We start from the raw sequence: 16,252 nt of genomic DNA, 5'->3' as shown, positions 1-16,252 counted from the left end.
TTTATTTTTGTGGTATGCGGGCCTCCCTCTGTTGCGGCCTCTCCCGTTGCGGAGCACAGGCTCCGGACGCGCAGGCTCAGCGGCCATGGCTCACGGGCCCAGCCGCTCCGCGGCATGTGGGATCCTCCCAGACCGGGGCGCGAACCCGGTTCCCCTGCATCGGCAGGCGGACGCTCAACCACTGCGCCACCAGGGAGGCCCTAAAAATAATACTTTTAAACCTCGTCTGTTGACGGGCTTCCTTTCAAGGCATCCACGTGCCAGCCTTTCCCCCTCCCACCTGAGCTCCTCCAAGACGCCCACGCGGTAGGTTCCAGGGTCACCGGGATGGGCTGAGCAGTGATCGGCAGTAACGGGGGGTAGGTGGGCCGCTCTGAGAACAGACACAGGACAGGGATGCAGCTGTGGCGGGAAGGGGTCCCGTCACCCTGCCGTATGCTCTGCTGCAGCTCCCAGCCTCCTCCTCCGATTCCCCAGACCACACCGGGAGGGTCCATCCTGACAGGCACTGACTTAGGAGACTGCGCGGTATGCATCTTAAATGTTTAAGAAGGCTTCCACAATTTATTGATTATTGCAGCCTTGGTATTTATCTCATCAGTGCCAAAGTGTATTTTTGGAGGTTGAGTGTTCCTTACGTGTTGGAGCTCCAGTGACTTCTGGTAAGGAATACACCTTCGCCTTCGTTAAGCTTTCCAAATGATGAAAATTAACCCTTGAGGTAGTTAGAACTCATATTCAAAGGGTCAACTCTATGATGAAGTAGAAAATTATTTATGATTTATTGTTAGATCATGAGCAATACCGAGTTATTCTTAGGAAAACAGATTACGCTCCAGTGTCTTTACCAGCATGCATTCATACGTACTAGTTTAGTTCAATTGTATGTATTCTTTGACAGGATTCCTTTATTCTCATCTTCTCGAAGTGCATGCCAGGTGATGTCCATGTTGATATTTTGTTTTGCTTGTTTCTGTTTAAGAACAGGCACAGAAACCTTTGTTCAGACTGACCTGCTATAGGGTTATAGCAGTAGGAGAAATAGCTCACACCTGGACAGGAGTTGCACGTGTGAGGCCCTATTCCAAAGCTCTCTGTATGTTTGTTGAATTTCAGTGATCCTGTGAGGTACTGCTATTCACTCCATCTTACATACAGAGAAACTGAGGCAGAGAACATTAATTCTTATTCAAGACACACAGCCAGTAGGTGGCAGTTCAAGGGTTCAGACCCCACAGCCTGGAGAAGTAACGTCTGCGCCAGGCCTCCTGCAGGCACCGGGCCTCAGTTTCAGGGGGAGTTCTGGCTGGTTTGTGTTAAGGCTTGTAGTTCTTGCTGAAGTCGCCTCAGCAGATTTGCGCAGAGAGAGAAGGGAAAACGCTGGAAGGATCGCAGCGATTAAAGGCAGCACAGCAGGTCCTGTTAGACTGGGCCCTGCACCAAATATTACTAAGAAGAACTCAGGTCCTGGAAATGAAGTAGGCGACGTTATAAGCATTGAGACAAAGCGGTGTCGTTTATTCAGTGGGTAGGTAGGTGAGAGCCCAGCCGCCAAGCGTCCAGCGTGCAGAGAAGGACCTGCCTGAGTTACACTATAGGAGAGGTGTGGAGTTTGGTCCGTCCCCCTCTGCCCACATCAGCAGTGGAGAAATGCCCGGGGCACAAGCGTCCAGCGTGCAGAGAAGGACCTGCCTGAGTTACACTATAGGAGAGGTGTGGAGTTTGGTCCGTCCCCCTCTGCCCACATCAGCAGTGGAGAAATGCCCGGGGCCCTTCAGACGTGTCTCCACGTCTGATACAGTGGTTTCGTGTTTCTGGTGGAGTTGGATACTTTGGTGTGAAAGTCTTCACCCTTGATGGGTTCCTTCAGGAGTTGGCCAGCTTCTTCTGGAAAGGACGGGGCAGTACACGCTTGAGGCTTTGAGGACCATACGTCTGTGTTTCCGTGGGGCACAAAATCAGCCGTGACCACAGTAAATGAGTCGGCATGGCCGTGTGCCAACAAAACTGTATTTTCGGACACTGAAATGTGAATTTCACATGATTTTCATGTGTTTCAAAATATTTAACCATTTAGAAACGTAAGAACCATTCTTAGCTTGCAGGCAGTACAGAAACAGGCAGCGGGCCCATTGGGTGGTTCTCCTGATCAGCCTTGGTTGCTTCCGTTGTAGGAGAATGGGATTCTGAGTGGAAAACAGATTATGTAGTCTTTGTAATTTAGTCTTTGTAATTTCTATTCCCCAGATTATTTCTGGGCATTTTGAAACTGTATCAGTATCAGTTACAGAAGCTTATATTCAATGCATTTTTACCTGTTTGTTGGGAAATGATTTTATTTTCTTCAGGCTTTGAAGCAAATGCTTTGTCAGCTGCTCATAAGCTGTCCTCCAAGAATCTGTGAGTTTCCTGAAGACATGGCGGTGGTCTGATCATCTCCGGTTGGAGGTTTTCCTTAGAAAGGGGAAGGGGAGCCTCCGTGGAGGAACTGTACTTACTGTGTAAACGTTCTGTTTGTATCCTAATACGATCATGAATTTGAAAACTGTCTCCACGTGCCAACTGGATTCTTCTTTCCACCCTGAGTTACGGCCTGGCGTGCGTGTGCTAACCCTCCCGTGTTTCTTGTTTCAGCTATCTGTACAAGAATGAGATCCAGTCAATTGACAGGCAAGCGTTTAAGGGACTTGCCTCTCTAGAGCAACTGTAAGTGCCTCTCCTCTGCTCTGCGGTGTCTTAGATTTCACCTGCCCTTTGCCTCTTGCAGGGAAAAATAGGCCAAGTCTGCTGTTTGCACGATGCATGTCTGTGCCCCGGGGGCGTAGGGCTGTGTGCATGCAGATGACAAAGCCGTGGTCCCTCCCTCCTTCTGACCCCGCCCATCTGGGCAGCCACCCCACACCCTGTGCCCTGCATTCCTGGGACAAGGACCAGTAACACTGGTTGACCCCTGTCCCCATGGTGCTTCCAGTTTAACAAGATAGACTTGTAAACAGATCTGAGCAAGTAGAGGTCTTTCGGGGAGAAGTGGGGACCAGGAGGTTGCTTTCCTTTTACAGTATTTCCTGTTTGTGAATCTGCACGTCCGGTTTACTTGCGTCATTCGTGATGTCATTAGTTTGGAGAAAATAAACTTTTCCATGTGTTTCCAGTTAGGGTACGCTGGATGTTGTTTTCTTGGGCTGCATATGAAGTCCTACTTTGCTGTGAAGTCAGCATGCCCATTTTAAGTAGAATTCCTGGTCAAAGGCATTTTCTGACTTGTTTGCTTGGCCGGTCACCTGTCCATCAATGGGCTGGAGTCATCGCGCGTCAGGCAGTTTAATTCACGTGCATGCTGCAGCTGAGGATGTGGTTCGTGTTTTGTCAGTTGACCGGACATGGAAACATCTCCAGAGGCAGAGCTGGGGAGGCCTCACCTGAACCGGGAGCGTCCGAAGCACACGCAGGGCTCTTGTTTTTAGATACCCGTTTATTTATCCAGCTGAGAGCCGCTTTCCCGAGCCTGCTGCGCTCGTCGTGGACTGGATGTAGAAAGACGTTGTATATGAGGGGCCGTACACCCTCGGCTTCAGGGAGAATTACCCAGGGATCAGGTCTTCACAGAAACACGTGGGAATATCTGGAGAACTCCCAGGTGGAGGGAGGGTCCCCGGAACACGTTACTGCATCCGACTCAGTTTTAATGGATCTGGGGCTGGGATTTACATGTGCTGTCAGGTGTGGAACTAAGTGAGGCCCATCGAGCCTTGGCCGGGGGTGAGCGGGGTTATTTTTGAGGAAAACAGAGGCAAAGTCTGGAAGAAATGAGGAGGGAAGGGGAGGGGCATCCACGGAGCGCCGAGTGGGAGCTGTTGACCCAGGTCCCGGGGATCCGGGGCAGAGCCTCCTAAGTCAGGCTGCCTCCAAACCCAGGATCAGGCGCTGGGGGTGAGGGGCCTCTGCTGCTGAGACTTAGGGATGAAGAGAGATTGGGACCTGTCCCCACCCCTCGGGGAGGCACTGTGAGGGGGAGGGGGGCGTTCCCCTAGGAACGCGCTCAGATCTGCCCCCGCCGCCTGCAGAGCGCTTCGGGTCCTCATCCTCGCGGGGCGCCCCCATGCCCAGCGCTGGCACACGTGCTCCAGCGGAGGGGACGCTGGTCCCGAGCCCCGTGTCTGCCCAGCATCTCGGCTCTCGCGGGCCTTAAAAGATAAGCAGAGGCTTCTACAAGCGTTGAGAGTTTATTTGAGTGAAATCGATTGGGACAGAGCCTCAGCAAGCGGCCGTGTGTGGACACCCCCTGCCCCAGGGCTGGGGGAAGGCTCGTGGGGCAGGTACAGATGCAGTGTCTGGTGACGGGCTGCAGCCTCGGGCCGCCGGCTGCCCGAAGTGTGTCCTTAGCTCTGGTCTCTAACCCGGAGGCGCTGACAGGCTCCTTAGGCCGTGCGTTAGACCCGCCCCGTCCAGCAGGCTCACCTGGGCTCCCTGAGAGGCCGGCCGCGGGCAGGGGGCGGGGACCGTGGACGGCGCCGGGGGCTCCCTTCCTGCTTTCGGCCCGTTTTCCTCCACCATCGGGAGAGGTGGCCACAGCCCTGGGGGCCTGTGAACGCTGAGCCCCTCAAGGCAGCACCTGCGTCCGGTCAGCCTCCCCCTGGCTGTCGGCACGTGGATTTTTAAACAGCATCAGGTTGGGACCGGCGTGTCTTCCCTCCTCTCCCTCCCTGGGCTTGGCCCGGGACCTGGCCGGCCGGCCCGCCGTCTCGGGAACAGCGCGGCTGAGCGTGTCTGCTCCCCGTGTCTGTGCTTGATGGGACGGTCCCAGGCTGCTCCACGGTGGCCGCTGGAAGCGCACGCCCTGCCTAGTCAGGACGGGGCGTTTCCTGCCCCCGTCATCCTGCCCTCAGGCCCCCACTCTCGCAGGGAGGGCGGGCAGCTCTGCGGCCGCGTGGTCACCACGGTGGTTCTCCCGGCGAGCTGGCCCAGGGCAGGCCGGACGCCGACAGGACAGGGCGAGGGACCTTGAGGTTCCATCACTGCAGAAAGTCAGTGAAAGGCTGTACCTGGTGGAGGGAGGAGTGTGGAGAGAGCTCTCCTTTGCGTGGGTTTGTGCTGTGACCCCGCTGGTCCCAGCGTCCCGTGAAGACGCAGCCTGGCGTGTCGGGCCAAGTCCCTGTGTGGCAGGAGGGGCTCCTGCAGAAGCACCAGCTAGAGGGGGCTTCCGTGTACTTCTGAGGGAAAAGCCCACCAGTTTTCAACGTGAGAAAAGCGCTATGCAGGACAACGAGAAGAAATTAGTTTTACGAAAACATGTGTAACTTATGGCAAAGTAAGGACTCAAATGGAAAGACGTATAAGCTCTGGATAGTCTATGTAATTAAAGGACATTTGAGGAAATACATTATTTCGCTTAACTCAGGGTCAGGTTTCTTCTGTTATTTCTGTCGTTGCTCTTTCTGTAGCTGGAAAACAACATACCCAATGTCACCTTGAAGTGTAAGTCTCCTAAATCCGTTTGTAAGTTGAAGGATTGGAATGAAGGCATTCACATACCTGCGTGTGTGCTGTAATGAAGATCATGTTGATTTTTTTCTAGAAAGGTCCATGTATTTGGAGAGCTGAGCGTCCCTGGCTTTCCCCGCTGGGTGGGGAGGAAGCCCGGTCGGTGTGCTTGACCCTTAGTCATATTGTCCAGTCAATCATTTAAAGTCTGCACCCAGTTTTCCGTTGTCTTTAATCTTCCTATTTTGATGACTTCATTTGTTTTCCATACCATGTAGGAGATCTAGAGAGTTATCTATTGACGTGTGGATTTGAAATGACTTAGAGAACAAATGTTTTCAGCAAAACCCTATAGATCTATAAAAAGTATAAAATTGTTTAAAATTTGTTTCTTTTTCCCATTTTTAAAAACTCCTCTAGATACCTGCACTTTAATCAGATAGAAACTTTGGACCCAGAGTCATTTCAGCATTTGCCGAAGCTGGAGAGGCTGTAAGTAGTGTTACCTTCTTGGTTTCCCCTCTTTACCTGCAGGTCCTGGAGCTTGTGGCTCTGTCCATTTCCTGTAACAGAAAGAACATCTATGTCTGTTCAAACAACCGGGAAACGTCCCAGTAGGAAATCTGTGCTCTCCTCTAACAGTTCAGAAGTGGGAATAGTGATAAAATAGAAAAAAATATAGTTATCTTCTGTACTAAATAACATTGTTCTCAAATTCATTTCTATTAAACAAAGGCAGTCACTGGGGTGTTCTTTGAGAGCTGGTTTATTTGACTGTGTATACTCTTTTCTACATGTCTAGGAAAGTATTTTAAAGAATTGCTGTGGTTTATCACCTCTTTCAACAGGTTTTTACATAACAACCGAATTACACATTTGGTTCCGGGAACGTTTAATCACTTGGAATCTATGAAAAGATTGTAAGTATAATAACCCTTTATGCTGTCTTTTCAGCAAAGACTAATAATTTCTCCATGTCATGCATTTACCTGACCCCTTTTACTGGGTATTTCAAAGAAGAGTTCATCACAGTCTGGATATGAATTAGGAAGGGAGGGTGGATTAAGCCATCAGAACGCCGAACCAAGACCTAGCTGGCTTGGGGGAATGTGGCAACAGATTAACCCTTTAATAGGCAAGAAAGACGTTTTTAAAAATCAGTTTTAAATTCCTCAAATTCCTCTTTAATTCCACGTTACATATTGTACTGGTGGAAGTAAAACTGGCCTAGAAGTAATCTCTAAACTGTATTGCATTCCTTTTATTTAGGCATGCACATAACTGAATTCTGTCCATTTTTAAGTCTCTAAAAATAATTTATCTTTACACTGAGTAATTTCTTATAATAGCTGATAGAGAAAGCTATCTGACATCTTTTTTGTGTTTTTCTCCGAGGTCTTGAAGGCCATTGTTTTTCAGTTAGGTATTACTGAGAGTGTACAATGAACTGGACTTAAGAAAGAGATAGAAAAGTCAAATTACCAGGCCTGGGTCCAGAGTGGCCTTTGCTTCTCTCTTGAGTTAAGTAAGACACAGAGTTTCCTCACTATTTACGATTTTTTTTCTTTATAGGATAAAGAAATCCCCAGCCAAACCAAAAACTACGTTCTAGGGTGGCAGATGAGAGAAACACCTGCCTGTTTGGTAGATAAGAGAGGGTAGGAAAGAAATTGCCAGAAGTTGCCAAGACGAGCTCAGGGCACGCGGGGGCTACCTGAGTCTACAGAAGGCTGGAAGGGTTCTTCTCCGTCTCCGCCTCCTTTTTGGCCTCGATGGTCTAGCTCTGCCCTCTGCATCGGCTCAGCCTGTGAAACCCTAGGTTTCTCGGCCCCAGTGAATCTCCCCCTCCCCACCAGACGGCAGAGCGGAGCGTGCAGTCGGGGGCTTCCTGCTCTGGCCGCTCGGCCCAGGGGCCGCTGGCCGGGGTCACACACCTGCTCATCCACTGTCCCTGGGGCCCGTCCTGAGCACAGAGGTCCTGCCGTTTATTCAGAGGGGCTCTGGGGTCAGCGGGCGCCGGGAAGGTTCTGGGTCCCCCACGGCCTGCTGACCTGAGGAATCGGCGGCCGGGGGCGTTCTGTCCTGTCTGCGTTGAGCCCTATGGATTCCGCTGGACGTGCTCATCAGAGCTGGCCGTCCAGGCAGAGGGCCAGTTCTGCCTGCTGCCCCCTCCGCGCCAGCGTCCCGGAGAAATGCAAGTGGGAGGTGTGCCATCACGGGCCCTCCTCCCTGGGGAGCTCTGGCCTGCGGGTGTGAGCTCAGTGGACGCCCGAGGGCAGCCCCTCGGCTCTGATCCCAGGGAGCCGCCCTCTGAACGGGGCCAGCCCTGCTGCCACCTCCTTGCTCTTGGTTCACGTTCCCCCGTTGCACTCCTTACCTTGTGCTTTGCTGCATAAATGGCCATCGTTTCCGAGGGAGGGGATGACACCCTGCCTGTTCCGCTTGTTGGGACGGATGTGTCCGGCCTCATGGGGCACTTTCTCCCGGAACTTTCAGCATAATTCAGCCGCCGAGATGCGTGCCCTGTGGGCCGACTGTCCTTTAGGGCGTATTTCAGGGTTGAGTGAGGTAGTACATGATGACGCGGTGCCAGTGGCGATGAGAGCTCGGGAATAGTTCCGGGTGGTGGGGGTTTCTGCATTACTGATTTTACGAAGGCTCCTGTCTTGTGCTTTTCGTGAAACGTCCCGGACTCGTCCAGCCCGTGTCTGTCCCTCGGTCTGGAACCTAAAATATACAGTATCTGATTGCTCCTTTCCCTACCCTTTATTTGCGTTCTTCGGGTCCCCCTGCTCTCGGGCTCTCCTTTCTGCCGAGTGCGGATCTCTGCTGGGTCCCCTGGTCGGGCGGGACCGGGTCAGATTCTGTTGTCTGCGGGCCCCATCACTGCTGGTCAGCGCGGGTCTGCCTGGCCCGGGTCGGCCCTTGCCCATCCCACGTCTCACCGGCTGCGCTTCCTTCTCGTAGGCGTCTGGACTCCAACGCGCTTCGCTGTGACTGTGAGATCCTGTGGCTGGCGGACTTGCTGAAGAGCTACGCCCGGTCAGGGAATGCGCAGGCGGCGGCCACCTGTGAATATCCCAGGCGCATCCAGGGACGGTCGGTGGCCGCCATCACCCCGGAAGAGCTGGACTGTGGTGAGTGAGTCCTGGGGCCCAAGCCCGCAGTGGTGTCCAGAGGGCATGGCGTGTGCAGCCCTGTCTCCGGCTGTCGCTGGCTGATCCCACAGATCAAGTCTGGGTGGGGCCTGACCAGACCCTGCTTTACAGAGCCCGTCTCTGTAGTACCTGTAAGAAACTCACTATCTGGTAATAAACTTGGGTTTAATTTTCAGGTTTCCCTGCAAAAAACCCAGCAACCTGAAATGCACCACTACCTCTGTTGCCCCTTCCAGCCCTCAGCCTTCAGAGGCTGCAGCTGCCTGGCCGGCAGGACCCCACGGTGGGCTGGGTGTCGGGGGCGGGCGCGGTTTCTGGGGTGGGCGCAGGGCTGCTGGCTGGGAGCCGGCAGCCTCCCGGGTCTGGATCCGGGCGGTGGCCACGCAGAGTGGCTGCAGGCCGAGTCTGTCTGGCTTGTTGCACTGTGCACCGCTTGTGCGTACGCAGTGCCTCACGAAGAAACACAAGAAAAGGAACGAAATCAAATCTCGCAGGACAGATCTTCCTAATAAATAAACGCCCAAGGGATCCAGCTTTTCTTTTAAGTTTAGCACTTTTGCCGGGGGGTGGTGCTAAAATTAGGTTCTCCAGAGCATCATTATTATTTTCAAATATTGAAAACAAAATTAATTACTTTGAAGGTCACTCCGTTTCATAGTAACCCCGCCCCCAATTATGTAACTTCACTCGTCACCGTTTGTAACGCTTTATGAGCGACCCCTGTACAGTCAGGCTCCTTGCCTTTAGTGTGTGCAGGTGACTGATTTCAGTCCCAGGCCACCCTGTGGCCTCTGCGTGTCGTGCCCTCGTCTTTGTAAGGGCTGCTCTGGTGGCAGGGGTCCCTCAGGATGGGCAGCAGTGCTGTGCTGTGTGCACCCCGTGCTCAAGACTGTCTCCTTAGGATCGGCTTCCTGGGGAAGGGACGGGTGGAGGAGGGGAGGATGCTCTCTCTGACCTCTGCCCTCTGGGCCTGCTCGGGGGTCACAACAGGCCCATCTTGGGTCTGCCCTCCTGAGTTGGCCTGGGTTCTGCCACCCTCTCTTCTGGGGCAGGAGCAGACCCTCCGCCCTCAACCCCACCCCAGCCCAGCTCTGACCTTGGCAACAGGGGCCAGGCTGGGGTGACAGAGGCAGTGGTGCCTTGAGCTTTCTGAACCCCCGGGGCCTCGCGGACACCTGGGGACGATGCCTCTGCCCTTAGTGTCCTGGGAGGTTGCTGCCCGTCACTCGGGGTCCCTGGGGGGCGCTCGGGAGGGTGGTTCCCTCCTCCAGCTCCTTCAGCACCATTGCCTCTTCCTGGAGACAGAATGGAGAAGCAGAGCTTTCTCCAAGTTCCCAGATTCAGCACATCAGAGAGGATGGCGAGTAGGCGAGTGTGGCTCCAGGGATGAGCCGTGGGTCTGGGGGCCTCCGGCTACGGCAGGGGGGCCGCGGTGTCCAGACCGGCCTGGGAGTGGGAACGGCAGCAGCGCGGTTCCGGGGGGCTAACGTGGACGGCGGTGAGTCCGAGGGGCTTCCTGTTCACGCTGGGCAGTAAGAGGCACGCAGACGGCCTCTGGTGCCTGTTTAAGATGCAGATGTTGCGAAGGCACCGTGCACACACTCGCAGGCACATGCACAGGTGCACACGCACACGCACGCATGTACACACACACAGGAGCACACGCATTTGCACGTGAGCGTGCGTTTTCTTTTTGCACGTGGCAGGTCAGTGAATACATCTGGGCTTAGAGGGGTCAGTTCTCCGAGTTTCCTAGTTAGTAGGTGACCAGTCCAGCCTGCTGTGAGGACACAGAGAGGACGGTCACCCAGCAGCTGGAGTGCAGGAGGGATGCCTCTCTGTGCTCAGCGACTGGGTGGCCGCGGGGGGCTCTGTAGTGGGAACCCCACACTGAGATGGTCCCGGGGTTGGGAGCCCCTGGCCGCACCTGCACAGCCTCTGCCTTCGGGGTGGCTTCAGCTGAAAAGTGCCGTTGTCTGTCCTTTCATTCCCTAAAACTGTGACTCACGAGCGTCCGGCTCTCTCGGGGGAGCGTCCACTGAGGTCGTGACCCGGTGCTCTGTCTGGCAGAGGCTCGGCGCCACCCGGTTGGTTGCCAGGGTTCTCAGCGGGTGGACCTCATATGCTGGCAATGCTGTGTAATTCGGCTCTAACACCGTGTTCTCCGTGGAGATGCCCCCCGCCGTTCTCGTGGGAGTGGTTTTGGTTTGAACGTGTGCGATCTTGTCTTGAACAGAAGGTATTTGCTCTGGGTTCTTGTCACGTGACGGTTTAAGACCAGGAGGGTCTGTTTTCCTTTTTGGTGCAGAAAGGCCGCGGATCACGTCGGAGCCGCAGGATGCAGACGTCACCCTGGGCAACACCGTCTTCTTCACCTGCAGGGCTGAGGGCAACCCCAAGCCCGAGATCATCTGGCTCCGAAACAAGTAAGTGGCTCCGGACGGGCCGCCGGGGGCGCCGGGTCCCATTCCGTCCAGACGCCCCGTGAGCCGCGGCCGAGCCTTCGCCCTCCTCCCTGGAAGGAGGGCGAAGAGGAGGGAACGTTCTCCGTGCGCCCTTCCTGCTTTGAAGTCGCCGCCGGGTACATCCCGGCGTCTGCGAGGCGCACGGCCCGAGTCACCCTCTGCCGGGCTTGGTCCTGGTCGGCGAGGCCGGTCCTCACGGAAGGGGCAGTTACCCCCGCCCGGGGAGGGGAGCGGCAGGGAACCGGGGCTGTCTCCCGCCCGCCCACCTGCTCTGGCGGCAGCCGTGGGGTCTGGTCCCTGGGGCCCGAGGAGGTGAGGGAGGGTCTTCCCTGCGGGTGGCGTCTTCAGGGAGACCCTGTGAGGTGAACGCATGCACTCTGCTCCTGTGCATCTGATCTGCCTCCGGAAACCCAGGCCTCGCCTTCTGTCCACAAGCATCTTGGTGTGGGAGGTGGGGGGTGTAGTCAGATCCGTGCGGGGCCCGGGGGTCAGACCACCGAGGGTCGTCTGGGTTGAAGGGCAGCACCCGCACGCATCCGCTCTGAACCGAGCCCTGACCTCCGCGCGAGACCACGTCATCGTTGTCGGCCCCGTGCTTACCGTAAACGCCAGCACCCCGGCCCGTGCTCACTCACCAGCAGGGCCCTCCCGTGGGTTCAGCGTGGCCCCGTAGAGCCCCTGGCCGGGTTCAGTCGCGACGGTGAGAGGAGATGGGCCCCCGACACCAGCTGTCGAGTCCAGCGGTGTTTGCAGAGGAGAAGGGCGGGGCAGCGAGCCTGGAGGGTCACCGGAGGTGCACCTGCCGCGGAGGCGTGGAGTGGTTCCGGGCCTGACTCTGTCGTCGGCCTAGCGCAGCTGACGCCGGGCTCGGGGCCAGAGCTGTGTGGGGAACGTGAGATGCTGGCCTGTCCCCAGTGCCTTGGGACCTGGGACAGCTCTGAGGGGAACAAGAGGTAAATTCCAGAGCGAACACGGGAGGGCTTCCTTCGGGGAGTGTGCGTTCGAAAGGCAGAGAAGCACAGATCGGCTCAAGGCCGGCACACCTGCGTCCGTGAGCGGTGCATACCCGCGTTTGTAAGTCAACACATTGATACTAAGAGTTAACGTCGCAGAGCCCGTCGCGGCAGAGGGCGACCCAAGGCCCCGGGCTTGCGTCTGGTGCAGGGCTGTGCCCCCGGGCCCATCTCTGCAGCAGCCCAGCCTCCCCCGGGCTCACAGTGTCCGGGGAGGGGGAAGCGGGGCCACGTCAGGAAGAGCCTCACTTATGGGGCCCGAGAGGTCTGTTGCCTCCGTCCGGAAGTGCTCGTGAAGGACGGGAGACGGCAGTTGTGGCTCGGTTGGCGCCGGTGGAGCACAGGGTGAGGGCGGTGGGCGGGGACGACGGCGCCTCCCGCGGCCGGGTCTGTAGCCTGTGGGCCCCTGGATTCTGAGAGGGGTCCTGGGAAGTCCCTCAAACAGTGGCGGTGTTGTTCTGGGGACATTTGCAATCTTCCGCTTTTAATATCTTAAATGTTTCTACCCCTTTGTCTGGAATGGATTTGCCAAAAACAAAGGGAAGGTTTTCCTGTGAATTTTTTCCAGTCTGTTCATTATTTTCCCTATGGAATGAGGACCACTTTGAAACATTTGTAGGTTGAACACGTCAATGATAAAAGTGAACATGTGAGTTAGTTACAGATGCAAATAAACGCAGTGCGCAAACACTTTTCCCAGAAACGCCGGCAAGTCAGGCTGCTGGGAAGGAAGGTTTCCAGGAAGGCGAGTTAAGGCCCCGCATCTCCAGGTGCTCCGTGCCTCCAGGCTGGGGTCCCCGCGCCAGGACAGAAGCCCCCCGCGGGGGACTAGGTGTTTCCTTGTGCTTTCAGATCCTGAGTCTGCCAGGTCTGTCTTTACAGTAACGAGCTGAGCATGAAGACAGATTCCCGCTTGAACTTGTTGGACGATGGGACCCTGATGATCCAGAACACGCGGGAGACAGACCAGGGCATCTACCAGTGCATGGCGAAAAACGTGGCCGGAGAGGTGAAGACGCAGGAGGTGACCCTCAGGTACTTCGGGTCTCCAGGTACGTTGAGTGCTGGCTCGGACGCGTAGAGCCCACCTTCTTACCGGTCCACTCCCTTCTTGGTTTGCACCTGGTGGTAAAAGACAAACACCAAGGTCTCCCGTTTAAGCTGCTGCAGCAGGGTCGGCTCAGGGTCATAGGTGACCCCCGACCATTGCCCTGGTCCACCATCAACCCCTCATCCAGGACGGTCACTCAGAGTGGCCAGTAGAGACAGGTGCTGCTGGGAGCACAGTCCAGAGGGGCCGGGGACACCTGGGGAGACGCGTCCCCCGTCCCCCGACACCTCCCGCTCACGCTGGCCCCAGGGGCTTCTCTCACTTGTTGCCATTTGGCAGTGGGCTCTCTCTTGTGCTGAGGGCTTTGGTTATTTTAAAAGAAGCCAAAAATCTGAATTTTTATGCAGAATTCCCAGGTCTAAAATATTGGCACCTGAACTAAAAAGATTGTTTGAGCCAAAGGCAGCATGGCTTTGGCCTTGATTGGCCTGCGTCCCACCAGGTTACAAACCCTGCCCTTGTCGATGTGTTGACTTTTGGAGCTTTGGTCAGAAGAGGAGCTGGCCCTTGGAGAAGAGCCCGGGGTGGGGTGGTCCTGGTCCCCCGTGGCTGCTGGAAGAGCACAGGTGGCTAGGCCTCCTCCATGGGCCTGTGTCATTCTCGTGTAGGTGGGCCAGGGTCTGTGTTTCCCTCATGCTTTATCGTTCAGGGCATTGCAGTACCCTCAATCCCAAGATAAGTGGTTTGTGTGTTTCTTTGATTAGATTCCTAGTACAAGACCTTCGTATCACTTGGTTCATCCCAGCACAGGCACAGTCAAGATTTACTGATGAATGAGAGTTCCCAGCTGTCGAATTTCCCTTCAAGGGAAAGTGCAGTGCAGTGCATATATTGCAGCCACATCAAAGCCCTTTAATCCCATGTTCCCCGAGTGGAACAAGGCGTCCAGCATCTTTGCAAAGTCCCACGGCTGTGAATCGACCACAGATTAGTTAGAGCTCCCGGTCACAGAAGGAGCTTGTGCTTTATGTAAGGCACAGGGAAACCCTCAAAATATTGAACAGAGTGGTGCAGTTCTGTAGGTATATGTCAGAGGAGAAAAGGGAATAATAGAACATGAACAGTGCATTTCCTTAGCAAAGTTGCTGTGTTAGTGGGATAATTAATTCCTAGATGGGAATATTAAAATCTCTCTCTGGCCTGAGAGTTCCAAAGCTAACCCCTTTTGATCTGAATTTTTGTTTCTCTCTCGGAAACGAGAGCCTTCTTTAGTGCACTAGTCTGAGCATGTTGGCATTGCTCAGGAGGGTCTCCTGAGCAATTGTAGGAGGGTCTCCTACAATCTGTGACTGGATGTCACTGCAGAGTGAGGGGGTCAGCCAGTGGCAGCCTGCCAGCCTAGACTAGGGGCTGCCAAACCTCGACCACTGCCTGTTTTTCCAAGACCTTTGATGTAAAAATGTGTCTTACATTTTCATGTGATTGAACAACTTAAGAGTAATATTTTAGAATACATGATAATTATATGAAGTTCAAATTTCAATGTCTATTAATTAAGTTTTATTGGAACATAATCGCACACAAAGATTTAGAGCCTGAAAAGCCTAAAAAATACGCTCTGTGGCCCTTTACAGAAGTTTGCCAACACTGTGATGTAGGTAATGATAATGGACCTATTTTGTAAGTCTCCATGAGTCAGAAAGGGCTAAATGTACTTTATCTGTTTTGAAGCTCTGTTATTAGGGTCATATAAGTTTGCAGTTTTTAATCTTCCTCATGAATTAAACTTTTGATTATTAACGCTTTTTGCCTCAAGGTTATTTTGATTTTATGTGGATGCAACCCGCTTTCTTTTGATTAGTGTTTGTCAACTATACTTTTCCCATCATTTTGCTCTGAACCTTTCTTTGTTTCTCTCTCGGAAACGAGAGCCTTCTTTAGTGCACTAGTCTGAGCATGTTGGCATTGCTCCGTAAAATACACATGGAGGGTCTCCTACAATCTGTGACTGGATGTCACTGCAGAGTGAGGGGGTCAGCCAGTGGCAGCCTGCCAGCCTAGACTAGGGGCTGCCAAACCTCGACCACTGCCTGTTTTTCCAAGACCTTTGATGTAAAAATGTGTCTTACATTTTCATGTGATTGAACAACTTAAGAGTAATATTTTAGAATACATGATAATTATATGAAGTTCAAATTTCAATGTCTATTAATTAAGTTTTATTGGAACATAATCGCACACAAAGATTTAGAGCCTGAAAAGCCTAAAAAATACGCTCTGTGGCCCTTTACAGAAGTTTGCCAACACTGTGATGTAGGTAATGATAATGGACCTATTTTGTAAGTCTCCATGAGTCAGAAAGGGCTAAATGTACTTTATCTGTTTTGAAGCTCTGTTATTAGGGTCATATAAGTTTGCAGTTTTTAATCTTCCTCATGAATTAAACTTTTGATTATTAACGCTTTTTGCCTCAAGGTTATTTTGATTTTATGTGGATGCAACCCGCTTTCTTTTGATTAGTGTTTGTCAACTATACTTTTCCCATCATTTTGCTCTGAACCTTTCTTTTTTACTTTTTTACTTTTTTTTTAATTTTTACTGGAGTATAGTCGATTTACAATGTATTAGTTTCAGGTGTACAGCAAAGTGAATCAGTTATAAATATACATATATCCACTTTTTTCAGATTCTTTTCCCATGCAGGTCATTACAGAGTATTGAGTAGAGTTCCCTGTGCTATACAGTCAATTTTTTTTAGATTTTTTTTTCCCATATAGGTCATTACAGAGTATTGAAAAGAGTTCCCTGTGCTGTACAGCAGGTTCTTATTAGTTATCTGTTTTATATATAGTAGTGTGTATATGTCAGTCCCAATCTCCTAATTTATCCCTCCCCCTCCCTTTCCCCCCTGGTAACCACAAGTTTGTTTTTTATATCTGTGACTCTATTTCTGAACCTTTTTCTATATTAATATATTTTGGGTGTTTGTTGTAAACAGCATAGAGCTAGATTTTTTTTAAACTCACACTGACTTTAAAAATGAGTCCATATACATTTATTGTGGTTAGCAATGTATTTAGATTT

At 53.0% G+C, this 16,252-nt stretch overlaps 1 protein-coding gene across 3 annotated transcripts in view; it reads left to right on the top strand.

Moving 5' to 3' along the window:
• PXDN (peroxidasin) overlaps positions 1-16,252 on the top strand; it is a 65,018-nt gene that overhangs the window by 24,187 nt on the left and 24,579 nt on the right. For 2 of the 3 annotated variants that reach the window (XR_447302.3, XM_007100167.3), the window contains exons 4-9: positions 2,635-2,706; positions 5,902-5,973; positions 6,330-6,401; positions 8,449-8,618; positions 10,948-11,065; positions 13,000-13,169. Coding sequence is in view for 2 of the 3 variants with exons in the window: in XM_007100167.3 (XP_007100229.1) it covers positions 2,635-2,706; positions 5,902-5,973; positions 6,330-6,401; positions 8,449-8,618; positions 10,948-11,065; positions 13,000-13,169 (674 nt within the window). In the remaining variant the exon portion in view is untranslated. The remainder of the gene's footprint in view (positions 1-2,634; positions 2,707-5,901; positions 5,974-6,329; positions 6,402-8,448; positions 8,619-10,947; positions 11,066-12,999; positions 13,170-16,252) is intronic. The other variant, XM_007100168.3, reaches the window with a different exon arrangement.

Source organism: Physeter macrocephalus, chromosome 12, assembly GCF_002837175.3.
Source record: "Physeter macrocephalus isolate SW-GA chromosome 12, ASM283717v5, whole genome shotgun sequence".
NCBI lineage: Eukaryota > Metazoa > Chordata > Mammalia > Artiodactyla > Physeteridae > Physeter > Physeter macrocephalus.
This window is presented reverse-complemented; position numbering and strand designations above follow the sequence as displayed.